This window comes from Bos indicus, chromosome 14 (assembly GCF_029378745.1).
Source record: "Bos indicus isolate NIAB-ARS_2022 breed Sahiwal x Tharparkar chromosome 14, NIAB-ARS_B.indTharparkar_mat_pri_1.0, whole genome shotgun sequence".
Lineage (NCBI taxonomy): Eukaryota > Metazoa > Chordata > Mammalia > Artiodactyla > Bovidae > Bos > Bos indicus.
Genome location: NC_091773.1, coordinates 55,098,013 through 55,112,840, shown reverse-complemented (window position 1 = coordinate 55,112,840; position 14,828 = coordinate 55,098,013). Strand labels below are relative to the sequence as shown.

Below are 14,828 nucleotides of genomic sequence, written 5' to 3'. Positions count from 1 at the left end.
AATGGACAGCAGTAAAGCCAGGTGTCTAGGAAAACAGGTTAAAGACAGGTAAGACACCCGTGCATCGCGTCTCAATGAGGACAGAGCCGGAGCTGGAGGCGGGCCTACTTGCGTGAGAAAGAGGACCGCTTGCTCCCGGCGGCAGACATGGGGACCTCAGGAGCCGAGATACTGCCGGTGCTGCTCGAGGAGCTGAAATCGGCTTCACTACCTGAAAAAACAAAGGCGGGGGAGAAGCATGAAGGACAGGAAACTCGAAACCCGAGAGCCCGCTGGCCGATGCCCTGCCCTCTGAGGTCCCCGGCTCCCGCGTTTGCACACGGACGCAGCACGTGGCGGGGTTCCAGCGCTCCCAGGCTCCCACCGTTTTCCTCAAAGCCGACGAGAGGAGGCGCAGGCATGAGGACAGCATCGCCTAAACACTGCCTGGAAGCACCGAGAGGCCGGTTTCCTAGATGCCCGGCTTCCCGCGGACGAGCCGCGGTCACCCGGTCCGGAGACAGCGCCCGCCGCTCCCTCCCGGTTCCCCGGGCGCGCCCGGAACATGAACGCGCCGACCCCAACGTTCGGCAGCATGAAAAGCATGGTTGTCAGCCCCAGAGCGGTTTTTCCAAGAGAGTTTATCTTTCGGCTTTGCAGTCGGCTAGCCATACTTGAATTTGGCACGTTCGGGTCTGGAGATAATCAACCGGTTCGAAATAGGAAAGCCTGCGCTCCAGATAACAGCTCCAAGCCCCGCTATCTGATCTTCCTCCACTTCTCTGACCGCAGCTGCAGCTTTTCTATGAAGAACACAACCTTAACAGAACAGCAGGAACTTAACATTTCCAGAGAGTTGTGAAAAAAGTTCACAGTGACCAGTGATGGAACATGGGAATGATCATTGAAATTTGAAACCGCAGTTTTTGGGGGTGGGTGGAGGGGTTGTTTATTAGTTTACAAAGATCACAGTACGTTTTAAGCACAGACTAGGGTTCAGCGTATAATTGAAAACATGCTGTGTGGTAGAATAATTAACATAAATTCATTTTTAACAAAACAAAGTTTTGAAACAGTAATAATGAAAACATTCCATGGATTGTCTGGAAGTTCAGGGGCATGGAAGAGGTAACAGGACAACAGGAAGAAGAGAGGATTTTTTTTTTTAAAGATGAAATTCCAAATGCTTTTGGAAAAATCAATTGAGGCACACAATTTTATTCGATCTTGTTTCTCAACTCCTGTGCCACAATTTGTGACTCTTCTGGCCTAGAATTCAGAACCAGATCACATTTCTGATTGAGGAAACTATGAATAATCTAAATCCCCTGAGTTTCTGATATGCAGTGACTAGTAATCATTATTATTTTGAATTTAATTTTATTTTTTAGGCTGCGTTGTGTGCATGTAGGAGCTTAGTTCCCCAATCATGGTCAAACCCATGCCCCCAGCTTTGGATGCACAGAACTTTAACTACTGAAGTCCTGATGATCATGACTCTTTATTGAGAACCTACTAGGTTCCAGACTATTGTTCAAGATTCTTTCTATTCCTTGACCTATTAATCTTGACATCTTGTAAGGCAGATATTAATCTTGTCTTCTACTGTTGAGGAAACAAAAGCTGATTTATTTGCCTAAGGCTTGTGGGTGATGAATTCTGTCCAGGACCAAATCCCCATGCTACCCCTGTGATAACATGTCCCAAGAAGACCGTAAAAGAAGCGGGAGCTGGGGAGGTTCCTGAATAAACTACCATCTCCCTGACAGCCAAGATGAGCCACGAGGACAAGAGGTGGCCAGACTGGCCCACTGGTGAACAAATGCTCTTACTGATGGCATGTTTTGGTTTTGCTGAAGGGGGAAGCAAGTAACAGCAAGGCAAAGAGAAAGACCCCTTGTCTGGTTTCTAGGACCTCTCGGGAAGGTCAGCCTCTTCTGGAAAACAGATCAGGAAGGACCCCTTAGGGCAGATGACAGCTGCGAATCCCAGCTCCCAGCAGAATTCTGGGAGGATTACAGTAGCAATTTATCAGAACCAGGACTGGCTATTCCTTCTGGATTTGAGAGACTTTGTCTAATGATGTAATGAACTCCCAGAAGCTCCTTGAACTTAATTAGTTGCCTCTGAGTAATGCGTTGGCTAAACTATAGTATTTCACAGTTTCAAGGACTCATGATTGGTAATGCTACCGAGGAACACAGTAGCCCTGACAGTCTACTCCAACTTTGTCTGCTAGCAAATTACCAGGTTGGTTATAAAATGATAAAGGTGGATGATTTTCAAAAATAGGTCCTGTGGTTGCAGCCATCAGGGGTAAGATATTATTTTCTGATGTAAAATTATTACTCTGAGACACCCAATTTTCATTCTTTAAAAGGTATGCAAAGACCCATCAATATAATTTGACAGCCTGCATAAAAATGGAAATTCTAGAACAGAAACAGATGTTTGCTGAAAATCCATTGTTATTTAACGATGCCTCTGACCTGCAGTTATTGTGTGTGTGTGCTAAGTTGCTTCAGTAGTGTCTGGTTCTTTGTAACCCTGACCCCATGGACTGTAGTCTACTAGGTTCCTCCATCCATGGGATTCTCTGGGCAATAAAACTAGAGTGGGTTGTCATGCCCTTCTCCAGGGCATCTTCTCGCCCCAGGATCGAACCCGCATCTCTTACGTCTCCTGCACTGGCAGGTGGGTTCTTTACCACTAGCGCCACCGGGGAAGCCCCTCTGCAGTTATTACGTACCCTGAACTGAAGGGACCACGTTGTTCTACATTTACTGCTCCTGGCACTCAATATATGACTTGTTAGTGTTTGCAGGGCCTAGGGCACTTTGTCCCTGTGCTTTTCTAGCTTACCTTGTACACGTCAGAAAGAGACTGAGAAGACCCATCCAGGGTACAACTGTATTCAGGACTATCTGAGTAACATTATAGTGAAGAATGTAAATGCTACTTACCTATTTCTGTTGATGACTTTTAAAAATATATTTACAGTTTGCTTATTGTCATGTAAAGTCAATGCACTCTTTTTAAAAAAGGGATATACAGAAAAGTCAATTTTACTATGGCATCTGAATATATTCTCCCCATTTACTAAACAGGGTAACTAAGAGGACAGCTGGAGACCTGAAAACCTCTTATGTATCTATTAGCTGCAGCAAAGACACCAAGAAGGAGAGGCACTCTTTATGTATTTCCTTTAAACAGTGTATGCAACTAGATGATTGTAGTGGGTACTGTATGTAGTTCAATGCTCTTGTGGGTCACTGCTGCTGCTGCTGCTAAGTCGCTTCAGTCAAATCTGACCCCATAGACGGCAGCCCACCAGGCTCCCCCATCCCTGGGATTCTCTAGGCAAGAGCAATGGAGTGGGTTGCCATTTCCTTCTCCAATGCATGAAAGTGAAAAGTGAAAGTGAAGTCACTCAGTAGTGTTCAACTCTTAGCGACCCTATGGACTGCAGCCTACCAGGCTCCTCTGTCCATGGGATTTTCCAGGCAAGAGTACTGGAGCCGGGTGCCACTGCCATACAAAGAGAGGTCCTAACCTAAAAACATAAGCCCTGAATCAGACAGCCCAGGTTCAAATCCCACCTCTACTGCTTATGAGATGGAAGATGTAGTAGGCACATTACTTCACCTCACTCTGCCTTGATTTCTTAATCTGTAAATGGAGATTGATAATCATAGCACTCACCTCATGGGGTTATTATAAGCAGTGAGTATCTATCTCCTGTCTCAGAAAAACACCTGATCTGTTGTAAGCTCTCAAAATAGCTGTTATTATTACTCTGCAGGACTTGAAAAGGCAATTTTTATTATACTATGCATTTCTTTTGTGGAAGACTTAGAAAACAGCAATGATCCAGAGGGGAAAATATAGCCTATAATTCCATCACCGAAAAATAACCTTTTGGTATATAACTATTCAGCATTCATACTTAATACATTATTATGTAACCTAATTGTTTTTCTTTTAATATGTGAATAACTTTAAAACATGGCATATTTTGTTTTATTAAATCAATGAATATGTAGGCCATGTTCATTTTTCTATGATTAATACCAAACATTATGTACCAGAAACCATCCTGAGCATCTTTTACATGTTAAGCCACTTATTTTTCATGACAGGACAAATTCTATGTGGTAGGGACAGCTATCAGACCATTTTAAAGATACGGAAGAGAAGCTGAGTGACACACACCAGGTCACACAATAAGTGGAGCCAAGAGGGAAACCAAGCTGTCTAACCCCAGAGTGCCCGCTCTTAAACCCACATGGGCTTAATGGATACGCTTGAGCATACAGATTTACATTCTTGTTTGATTATTTCCTTAGAATAAATTCCTAAACGTAGAACATTAAAACCAAAGTATATACCCACTTTAAGACTTTAATATATATTCCATAGGGATTTTTTGGATGGCATGAGCCTAAAGCAGTTTTGGGGGACAAGGAAGTATTTGCCCGCATCCGCTGGTATGTAGATACCTATTGGTAAATCGCCGATGTCACAGGGACTCCTTCAGCAAAGCACAGGGAAAAATATTTGGCCACTGAAGAGCTGTGCTTGAAAAGCTGAAGGGAATTTTAAAATGTGCATATCCAAGTCAATATCCTCATCAATACTGTCTTCAATCAGGTACTAGGTAGGCGGAGCACGATGACCTTTGAGATATCTTGCAATGCTGATGCTGGTGATTACACACTGGGCAGCAGACAGCACCTTCCAGCCAGAAAGGAGCTGTGCTTGCCGGCCTCCAGAAGCTCTGCGGGTTTTTGTTCAGGAGTGCTGCTGGATTCTCTTGAGAGGCCTTACTTTTATTCATAACCTTAGGGTAATGAGCATTCTATGCATGTGATGGTAAGGCTGGGAATTAGAGAAGGAAGGGAAAATGGAAACAAAAAATATGGGCAAAATTTACTGATAACTAGATGCATTTTTTTTTAAAACACTGTGATCCAGTCTCTTAGGACGTTATTATTTTTGCCTGCTTTCAGGACACTGTGGATTCCTCATTCATCAGAATATCACACAGGCCTCTGAGAACAGAGAACTCCTAACGTCTACGAAGTGGAATAAGCCATCCTAAACCACTGCTTCAAGCAACCCCAAACCTTCCTTTATCCTTTGTTACCACAAAACAATCAGATTAATTCAGGTTGGCCACCTATATCTCCACCTCAAACAGAATCAGCAAATTAAAAACACACACACACAAAAAAAACCCAGACCCCCATCAATTCATCTTCCCATCCCCCGTCCCCACACACAGATACACAGATCTTCTATTTAAAGGTCTCTGGGGAAGGGAGAGGAGCCGTTTTCACTAAGGCCAAGTAGCACTATTAAGGAGCAGCTGGAGCAGTGGACATGTGTAATTACAGATGACGCTACTCCAAGTCTATTCAGTAGCACTGACTCTTAGCTGCAGAGCTGAGCTCTGGGGGCCCAGCCAAGGAATCCAAAAAATGCTTCACAGCCAAAAGAGGATTTTTGTTTTACTTATTGCAAACTAATCCCGAAACTTCCATAGGTATTTATGTCAGAAAGGGAATATTTGATCTAAAGATCAACAAAGGGATTGAAATATATCTATAAATGTTATAAATATTTTCTTTCAGTTTATTATTTGTCTTTGAGTCTACTGTATTTTTATGTACTTAGATTTTATGTTTATAGTTATGTAGTTAGATTTATCAATACAAAATTATTCATTTCTACATACTTTAAATTTGAACTTCTGTTTATAAATGTTTATATATGCTTTTAAATGTATGGCAGTTCCATATGAACGTCAATCAGAATGAAGATAAATCTTTTCTGAAATTATGATAAAATGGAAATGGTATTTACAACCTTTCAGGAAGACATGATCTGATATGTCTTGCATATCAGATCATGTCCGATGTAGAAGTGAATAATTTTGTATTGATAAATCTAACTATATAACTATAAACATAAATCTAATTACATAAAAATAAAATAGCAGAGTCAAAGACAAATAATAAATTGAATGAAAATATTTATAACACATTTATAGATAAAGGGCTAATTTCCTTAACTTACCAAAAGCTCAAACAAATTAGAAAAAAAAGAGAGGAAAACAAAGAACAGAAAAATGGGCAAAGGACATGAACAGTCACATGGCAGACAAAGAGAGAAAAACAAACCACCGATATACCTGAAATGCCATACAATCTCACTTATAAAATTAAAAATGAAAAAGGATTTTTTTCCAACAGATCAGCAAAAAAAAAAAAGAGTTTGCTAACACTGGTTCTGTTAAGGGTTTGGGGCAAAACACTAGTGTGAATTGGTGCAACGTGCATAAAAAAGAACACTGTACTGCTGGGAACTTACCCTGCACGTAAGCATCCAAGAAAATTGTCCATCAGTACTGACAGCCTAAGTCGGGCAGCACAGCAAACTAAATGCATACTCTACAATCATGACGAGGGGTGACACGCACCTGTGTGTGCCGAGATGGAAAGACCTATTACTCGACCAGGAAAGCAAGATACAGAAGAGTGGGTGTGGCATGCTTGCTTCTCTGTAAATAAACCTTTAAATCATAAACTGCTACATGTACAGAACATTTTTCTTGGGGAACAAAAAGAGATCTGGTATAATGGTTTCCCTTGAAAATAGGACAATGAGGATATAAACAGACTCTTATTTTCATTTTATAACTTCCTGAGCCATGTGGCTTTTCTAACCAGGTGCATATGACTCTTGTTATAAAAATTATAAGTAGGGGAATAGTACAATTATGGACAATTGGTTCTTTCCTTGAAAGTCTAAGATTTTAAAAGAAAATCATCATATAATAAAAGTAATCACACCATATAATGCAGTATTGTGAGGGTTTGGGAGTCAAGCCACTTGGGTTTGAATTACGGCCCTTCTGTTAACTCTATGAAGCCTCAAGCAAGTTGTTTACCCTCTCTCTGCCTCAGTTTCCTCATCTGTAAAACAGGGATGAAAATATTAAGAGTAGATAGTGCTAAGGGACTGTGGGGATTAGGTGAAACATGAAAAGAAATGAAGACAGTGTCTGGCACACAGCAAGCACTCGTTACAGGTAAGCTATTATTATTTCTAAGTAGAATTATTATTTCTAGCTAGAATTATTTATAACTAGAATTACTGATACAGTGGCTTGAGGGCTGGAAGAGGGCTTTTTCAGGCATCGTTCCCTTAAAAAGCCCCACAACAGGAAATGCTTTATCTCACTTGAGTCAGGCATTTTTATAGTCACTCTTTACAAATGGTGGTCTTCCCTCAGTGGAGAGCATGTTTCTATTTTTAACCGTATGTGTGTACGTATGTGTGTACACAATAGACTATGTAATAAAGATCCACAGTCCTGAGCTTCCCTGGCGGTCCAGTGGTTAAGAATCTGCCTCGAAATGCAAGGGACACTGGTTCGATCCCTGGTCCAGGAAGATCCCACATGCCAAGAAGCAACTAAGTCAGTGCGTCACAACTATTGAGCCTGTGCTCTAGAGCCCATGTGCCACAGCAACTGAAGCCCGGGCCCCTGGAGCCTGTGCTCTGTAACAAAAGAAGCCACAGCAATGAGAACCCTGCGACCTGCAAGGAGGAGTACCTCCCGCTCATTACAACCAGAGAAAAAGCCCACACAGCAACGAAGACCCAGCACAGCCATTAATAAATAAATCAGATTATATTAAAAAAAATATCCATGGTCCTAAAACAAAGTCCCCATGGACAGCCTCCAGAAATCTCTAGAGTTGCTCCTGCACTAGAATCCTGCTTTCAGAAAAGCCCAGGGAAAATGTACACACCTTTACAACAGCTCAAGTCTTGGCAGAGGCCAGTCCCCTGAAAAAGGGCGGGAGGGACAATGGGAGAGGAGGCACAGAGGGCCAACAGGTCAAGGATAACACCATCAGCTTCGTTTCTTTATCTTGGCCTGGCTCAGCTACCTGTATTTGGCAGAAATACAATCTACCTGCCGAGCAAGAAAAGTGGATGGAAGAAATGATAAGCAAAGAGCAGAGTATAAATAAACTTCCAGAAGGGAAGAGAAAGCGAACATTTCTGACCAGGGCAAAAAGCTTATTAATCTCCCACAGGGCCTGAGGATATAACTAGCATCCTTCTACCTCACCCCCCAGGAAAATTAAGACTCTGCATTGGTTAACCTCAGCAGAGTACAGGGCAGGAGCATGGGTCCATTTGGCTTCGTGAACAATCATCCAAGTTCCCTGGGCCTGTTATCTTCATTACTGATAAATAAATGTGATCCTGCCGATTTATCAGAGATGGCTAAGAGATCAATCAACTGATTGATAGAGATCAATCAGTTCAACCTAAGGCCAATCAGATGCCTCTGGGGTCCTCTGGCACCACTGCCGTGCACAACTCAGCATCCCCAGAAGGGGGCGCCAGCCTGAAAGCTCACACACCAACAAGCTCTACCCAAAGAAGGCTCTACAAAGCCTGGCTCCACCTCTCACTTGCCATGTGTTCTTGGCCAGGTGTTTTTAACTTCTGTAAACCTTAGTTTCCTTATTTATTTATGGAGTAAATGTGTGTGTCTGTGTGTATGTTTATGGGCTTCATAGGTGGCACTAGTGGTAAAGAACCTAAATGTAGGACGTGACGTAACAGACTAGGAAAGATCCCCTGGAGGAGGGTATGGCTACCCACTCCAGTACTCTTGCCCGGAGAATCCCATGAACAGGGGAGCCTGGCAAGCTACAAGCCATATTGCAAAGAATCTGACATGACTGAAGTGACTTAGCAGGTAGGAGGCATATATATATATATATATATATATATATATATATATATATATGTAAAACATCTGTTGGCTCATCGAAAAAGCAAGAGTGCCAGAAAAACATCTACTTCTGCTTTATTGACTATTCCAAAGCCTTTGACTGTGTGGATCACAACAAACTGTGGAAAATTCTTAAAGAGATGGGAATACCAAACCGCCTGACCTGCCTCCTCAGAAATCTGTATGCACGTCAAGAAGCAACAGTTAGAACTGGACATGGAAGGATGGACTGGTTTCAAATCGGGAAAGGAGTACGTCAAGGCTATATATTGTCACCCTGCTTATTTAACTTATATGCAGAATACATCATGCGAAACGAGGGGCTGGATGAAGCACAAACTGGAATCAAAATTGCCGGAAGAAATATCAATAACCTCAGATATGCAGAAAACACCACCCTTGTGGCAGAAAGTGAAGAAGAACTAAAAAGCCTCTTGATGAAAGTGAAAGAGGAGAGTGAAAAAGTTGGTTTAAAACTCAACATTCAGAGAACTAAGATCATGGCATCTGGTCCCATCACTTCATGGCAAATAGATGGAGAAACAATGGAAACAGGTGAGAGACTTTATTTTTGGGGGCTCCAAAGTCATGGCAGATGGTGACTGCAGCCATGAAATTAAAAGATGATTGCTCCTTGGAAGAAAAGTTATGACCAACCCAGAGAGCATATTAAAAAGCAGAGACATTACCAACAAAGGTCTGTCTAGTCAAAGCTATGGTTTTTTCAGTAGTCATGTATGGATGTGAAAGTTGGACTATAAAGTTGAGTGCTGAAAAATTGATGCTTTTGAACTGTGGTAGTGGAGAAGACTCTTGAGAGTCCTTTGGACAGCAAGGAGATCCAACCAGTCCATCTTAAAGGAAATCAGTCCTGAATATTCATTGGAAGGACCGATGCTAAAGTTGAAACTCCAATACTTTGGCCACCTGATGTGAAGAACTGACTCATCTGAAAAGACCCTGATGCTGGAAAAGATTGAAGGCAGGAGGAGAAGGGGATGATAGAGGATGAGGTGGTTGGATAGCATCACCGACGAGATGGACATGAGTTTGAGTAAGCTCCAGGAGCTGGTGATGGACAGGGAAGCTTGGCAAGCTGCAGTCCATAGGGTCGTGAAGAGTCGAGCATGACTGAGCAACTGAACTGAACTGATACACACACACACACACACACACACACGTATATTTAAGGTTAACTTATTGTTTAATAAAAAATGTATTGAGCATCTGCTGTGTGCCATGTGTCAGGCCCTGCTCTAGGTGGGTGATTTCTACCTTGTAGAGCTGTTGTGAAGTTGAAATGAATGGAAAGTGAAATGCATGTAAGTGCTTGACATGTTCACAAATATTAATCTGATAATTATTAATAATGCAATGATTTCTAAAACTTACTGTGTATAAGCGTCACCTGGGAAGTGGAGACTTCTGGGAAACACTCATAGAAATTCCTTTAGAAGGCTGGGAAGGGTGGGTGACCCAGGAATCAGCATTTTAAGTAATTACCATAGATGATTGTGCAGCAGATGGTTATGGACCACACTGGGAGGAGGAGAGCTCCAAAGATACAGAGCGCAGGGAATCTCTCTCCAGTCTGGTCAAACTCAAGAGCTTTCTTCCATGGCAAGTGGAAGGCGAGTGAGCAGAAGTTAAGAAGGCTTCACTCGACGACAAGGCACACAGGAGAGAGGAGTGTAACAGAGTGATCTCTGCCCTCGCAGCCCTCCAGAAGCACGTTCCCGGGCTAGGTGCATTCTTAGAGGACTGGAAGGAAAGGGGGAACATATAGAAGGTACCAGTTCCAGCCAAGCGCATGTGCACACATGTCGGTTTATAAAGCCAGTAGGACATTTAGCAGTTTATCCATGGTTTGAAGTCCTCATAATCCGGTTTTAAAGAGGAAGGGCTGAACGCTTTGGACTTGGGGGTATCAGCAATCATCCAACACTGATACAGCTCACAGCCCAGCCAGCTCTCCACTGGGTCATCCCATCAGCCCCAACCCTCTGGTAGGCTCGAGTTGTCCCTGGCTGACATGCCAAGTGAAACCAAGGAACCACACATGTGTGCAGAGCCTCCCACACTGAACCAGCGTCGGGCACAGGCCCTTAAGAAGAGGGGCTCGAAGGGCAACCCTCAGCCACACAGCCTTCCGCTAAACAGGTCTGGGAAGGGTGGCCTCCACGGTGGCCGTGAACTTCATCCACACTGATTATCTTGCGGGCCTGGTAATAACACGAGCTGATCCTCCTTGCAGAATTTTTCACTCTTACATGTTCCTCATCTTTGACTTGTCAAGTTTATTCAACTGAGTTGCTGCCACTTAGGGAAAAAAAGCCAGCTGGTGAGCCGGCTGCTTCTATTTAAGGAGACGTGTTTATCCAGCGTTTACCAAAATGAGGTGCCTGCCCTCCGTGTCTGGCAGGAAAACCTAAATCAGAGAAAAAGCAGCGCTCAAGGTGGCAGTGGTGGGTTCGGAGCAGGGGTGTCACCGTGGAGACAGCTGACGGGGAGGAAGGGGGTGGTGATGGGGTGCGGGAGAACTGGGGACTGACGTGTCACTAAGACTACAAAGGCAGAGCACGGCTCGGATTCCTGTCTGGGACTGCAGGATATAAGGGGGAAGGATTAGGGATGGGTCTTGTTCAAAGTCCCCTGACTTTGCACGCTTAGTGAGGCCCTGCTCTCTGCAAGCAGTTTGAGACCATGAATGGAACAACATCACCCACTTGCTAAGGAAGAAGATGACATAATTTATAATTTGTTGCAGAGACATACAGCAGGGTTCTAAAACAGCATTTCTTTCTTTCTTTCTAAACCACCTTAAGCACAGTTTCTAAAATAGACTCCAAGACCGAACAGTTTCGACTGCCTCCCGGCATCCTCGTCACGGTCACCGCCTCGTGACCCGGGGCACGCCGATTGGTGTGCGCTCTCGGCTCCAGGCTCCTGGAGGGCCGCCGCCCAGTACCCCCCGGGGAAGCCGCGCCTCACGCTGCCACGCTCTCCTGACTTTCGCGGAAGCCCCGACCTTACTCTTCACTCCACTGAACCATCTGCCTCGAACTACATCACTGGATCTTGTCAGCACGTGGCCTCGCTCCACTTCGAATATTTCGACATCCTTTCACCTTTATTCCTGAAGAATTTATCCTCTCTCTCTCTAGCATTTCAATCCCCATGAAGTTGTTTCTCTTCACTTTTTATGCGGTGGTACAGTTCAGTAGCCTCCGTTACTAGCTGTGTGACCTTGGGAATGGCACTCGGCCTCTCTGCGCCTTCTATGGACAGAGAATGGTAACGGGAGCTTTCTTACAGAGTTGTTGTAAGGGTTATGTAAACTACTATAGGTAAACCATGTAGAACGTAGGGCCTGGCGCTTGGTAAGAACTTAAAAATACTGCTATTATTTTGATTTTTCTTCTCACGATCTCCCTCTCTAAATCACATCTGAGTCCCAGTACACGATGGGCCCAGTCGGAGATGACTTGGAGCACAGAGCAGGAGTGAGGTGGGGAGCACGGAGCAGGACTAAGGTGGGGAGCACGAAGCAGGATTAAGGTGAGGAGCACAGAGCAGGAATGGGGTGGGAGCACAGAGCAGGAGTGAGGTGAGGAGCACAGAGCAGGAGTGAGGTGGGAGCATAGAGCAGGAGCAGGGTGGGGAGCACAGAGCAGGAGCGGGGTGGGGAGCACAGAGCAGGAGCGGGGTGGGGAGCACAGAGCAGGAGTGAGGTGAGGCTGTAGTGTGGGGTGTAGTTATGAGCAAGCATTCAAAACAAGCAAGAAAATAAACAGAAGATTCTCCCAGAGGATGGTAAAGATTCTGCCTCCTCCCTTTAGATTCTAAATTGAGTAAATCCTCAGACCTGGGCTGTATTGACTGAATCTTCCAATTTCACAGGAAAGCCTCAAGCACACTAAACAACAGAGAGCTAACCATTGAGCCTTCTCGCAGGGTCAGGGGTCACAAACACACACTCAGGATACAGCATCTCCACAAGGGCGAGATTTCGTCAGTTCCTTTGCACACCCAGCAACCGTCATGCTGAGATGCTGAACCTGTTTCTTCAGAAAGAAGCAAACTTCTCAGGACAGAGATTCATTAGGTGCTAAGAGAGGTCAACAAAGGAAAACACTGTTCCCTACTGGAAGGATTACGATTCCAGGAGATGCTCAGTGAACCAGCAAGCTCTGGAAACGATTCACGACTATCCGAGACTGCGGCAGGAGGAGTGCGGAGAAGGGCGTCCAGGGCGAAGGGGCGGCAGGAGACAGCAGCCCTGTGCGGGGAGCGGAAGCAACATCGGGAACGAGGCCATCAAGGCAGTTTAGACCCAGCTGAGTTTAAAATCCCCAAAAGTTTGGTTGGATGCAGATCTTTCCATTTCTAGAACTCCGACCTTTGCGTCTCTGAGAAAACATGTAAACGTGACCTTTCTCAGGCAGGTGGGTAGGAAAGAGAAGGAAACATCTATGTTTTTCCTACTTCAGGGACACTGTAGCCTTTAGTTTTGTCTGAAGTGACTCTACTGACAATCTTCAATGACCTCCTGACCTCCCTGCCTCCTGAGTGATCTCCGTTGATAAGCTGCACAAACTGAGACAAGGTGAGAGGCAGTGGCCAAGACTTGAGGTCACAGCGCTGCGTGGACCCGAGCCTGGACCTTCAGAGTGGGGCTGCGTTATTTTCTCTGAAACCCAGAAAGCTATTTTCCCACCTGCTGTCCGCATGGAAACATGAGACTCAGAGGCACAGAACTGGATTAATCAAATTCCTTGGTTCTTGACACACACTCCTCATTGACTCATGAAAGACTACCTTTATTTTTATTTTCTACCTGGTTTATGTTTTTGTTTATTTATTCACAGTTAATATTATAATAAATAAAGAAACCACCCTCATCAGAAACACTAGATGGTCGACACCAACTTACATATACTTCTTCTTCTTATTGCCTGTTCACCATTTCCTGGTTTTCATTTTTACAAAGAGCAATCACATCTATTTGAATTTCCAAATGGCAATTTTTTTTTCTTGTTTCATCTATTTTTCACTTTTTAATAAACAGGTTATCATGATATGTATAGTATTTGGGAAAATTTTCACTCAAAATTATGTTGCTAAAATACTCCTATAGTTATAGTACATTCATTTGACAACTGTATAATAGTCCACTGTATGACTTATTCCATAATTTAGGTCTTAATTCTTCTGATGATGAGAAAATTAGTTCGGTTAATTCCAGCTACTCATCTAGCTAGGTTTTCCATTCTGATAAACCATCCACTTGCATTTCCAGAGGCTCAAATCCTCCAAAGAAAACTATCAACTCAGTGAATCTACTTCTATGTTATACATTCCATGGACAAAAGAAAATGCTCGTGGGTCACTTGCGCTTACACATTTGTCTTTATATCCCTTCCCTCTCATTGTTGTGAAGAAATCAAGAGTTAAACATAAAACTAGACTCTGCTTTACCCTGTCCCAATTTTAGGATCCAACATGCCCAAGGTGATCCTTTCTAGCGTCATTCTGACCTGGAGTAACCCTAAAATCTCAAGAATCACCTGATAACCTACTGGGTTTAGCTTAGGTCACTCATGACCTCGCCCCTTAACTTAGACAATGAGACCAGTCCATGAATGTGAGAAACCAACCCAGAGTTTACTGGACTGTGCATACAACCTCATAGAGGGAGAAAGCCCTTGCCCCTCAAAGGGCAGAGGAGGGGGACATGAAATGGCTTAAGACAGCCCAGAACTTATTAATAGCTAAGTACCTAGTTTTAAGACAAAATGCTGGGTTTGCATCACAGGTGAAGTTCTGAATACGTAAGTGAAGTGATGTTGCTCAGTCGTGTCTGTTTCTTTGCGACCCCGTGGACTGTAGCCTACCAGGCTCCTCCGTTCATGGGATTGTCCAGGCAAGAGTACTGGAGTGGGTTGCCACTGGCTTCTCCATCTGAATACATAGCTGAGTCTTAAATCAGGCCCCACTGTTTTAGAGAAGGGGGAGCTACTATATACAA

At 43.9% G+C, this 14,828-nt stretch overlaps 1 protein-coding gene across 10 annotated transcripts in view; it reads right to left on the bottom strand.

The window, feature by feature from the left end:
- The window catches only part of SYBU (syntabulin), a 128,673-nt gene that overhangs the window by 15,436 nt on the left and 98,409 nt on the right, over positions 1 to 14,828 (bottom strand). For 9 of the 10 annotated variants that reach the window (XM_070802775.1, XM_070802779.1, XM_070802778.1 and 6 more), the window contains one exon: positions 109 to 211. In XM_070802775.1, coding sequence (XP_070658876.1) covers positions 109 to 211 — 103 coding nt within the window. Of the gene's footprint in view, positions 1 to 108; positions 212 to 653; positions 1,017 to 14,828 lie in introns of those variants that run through there. The other variant, XM_070802782.1, reaches the window with a different exon arrangement.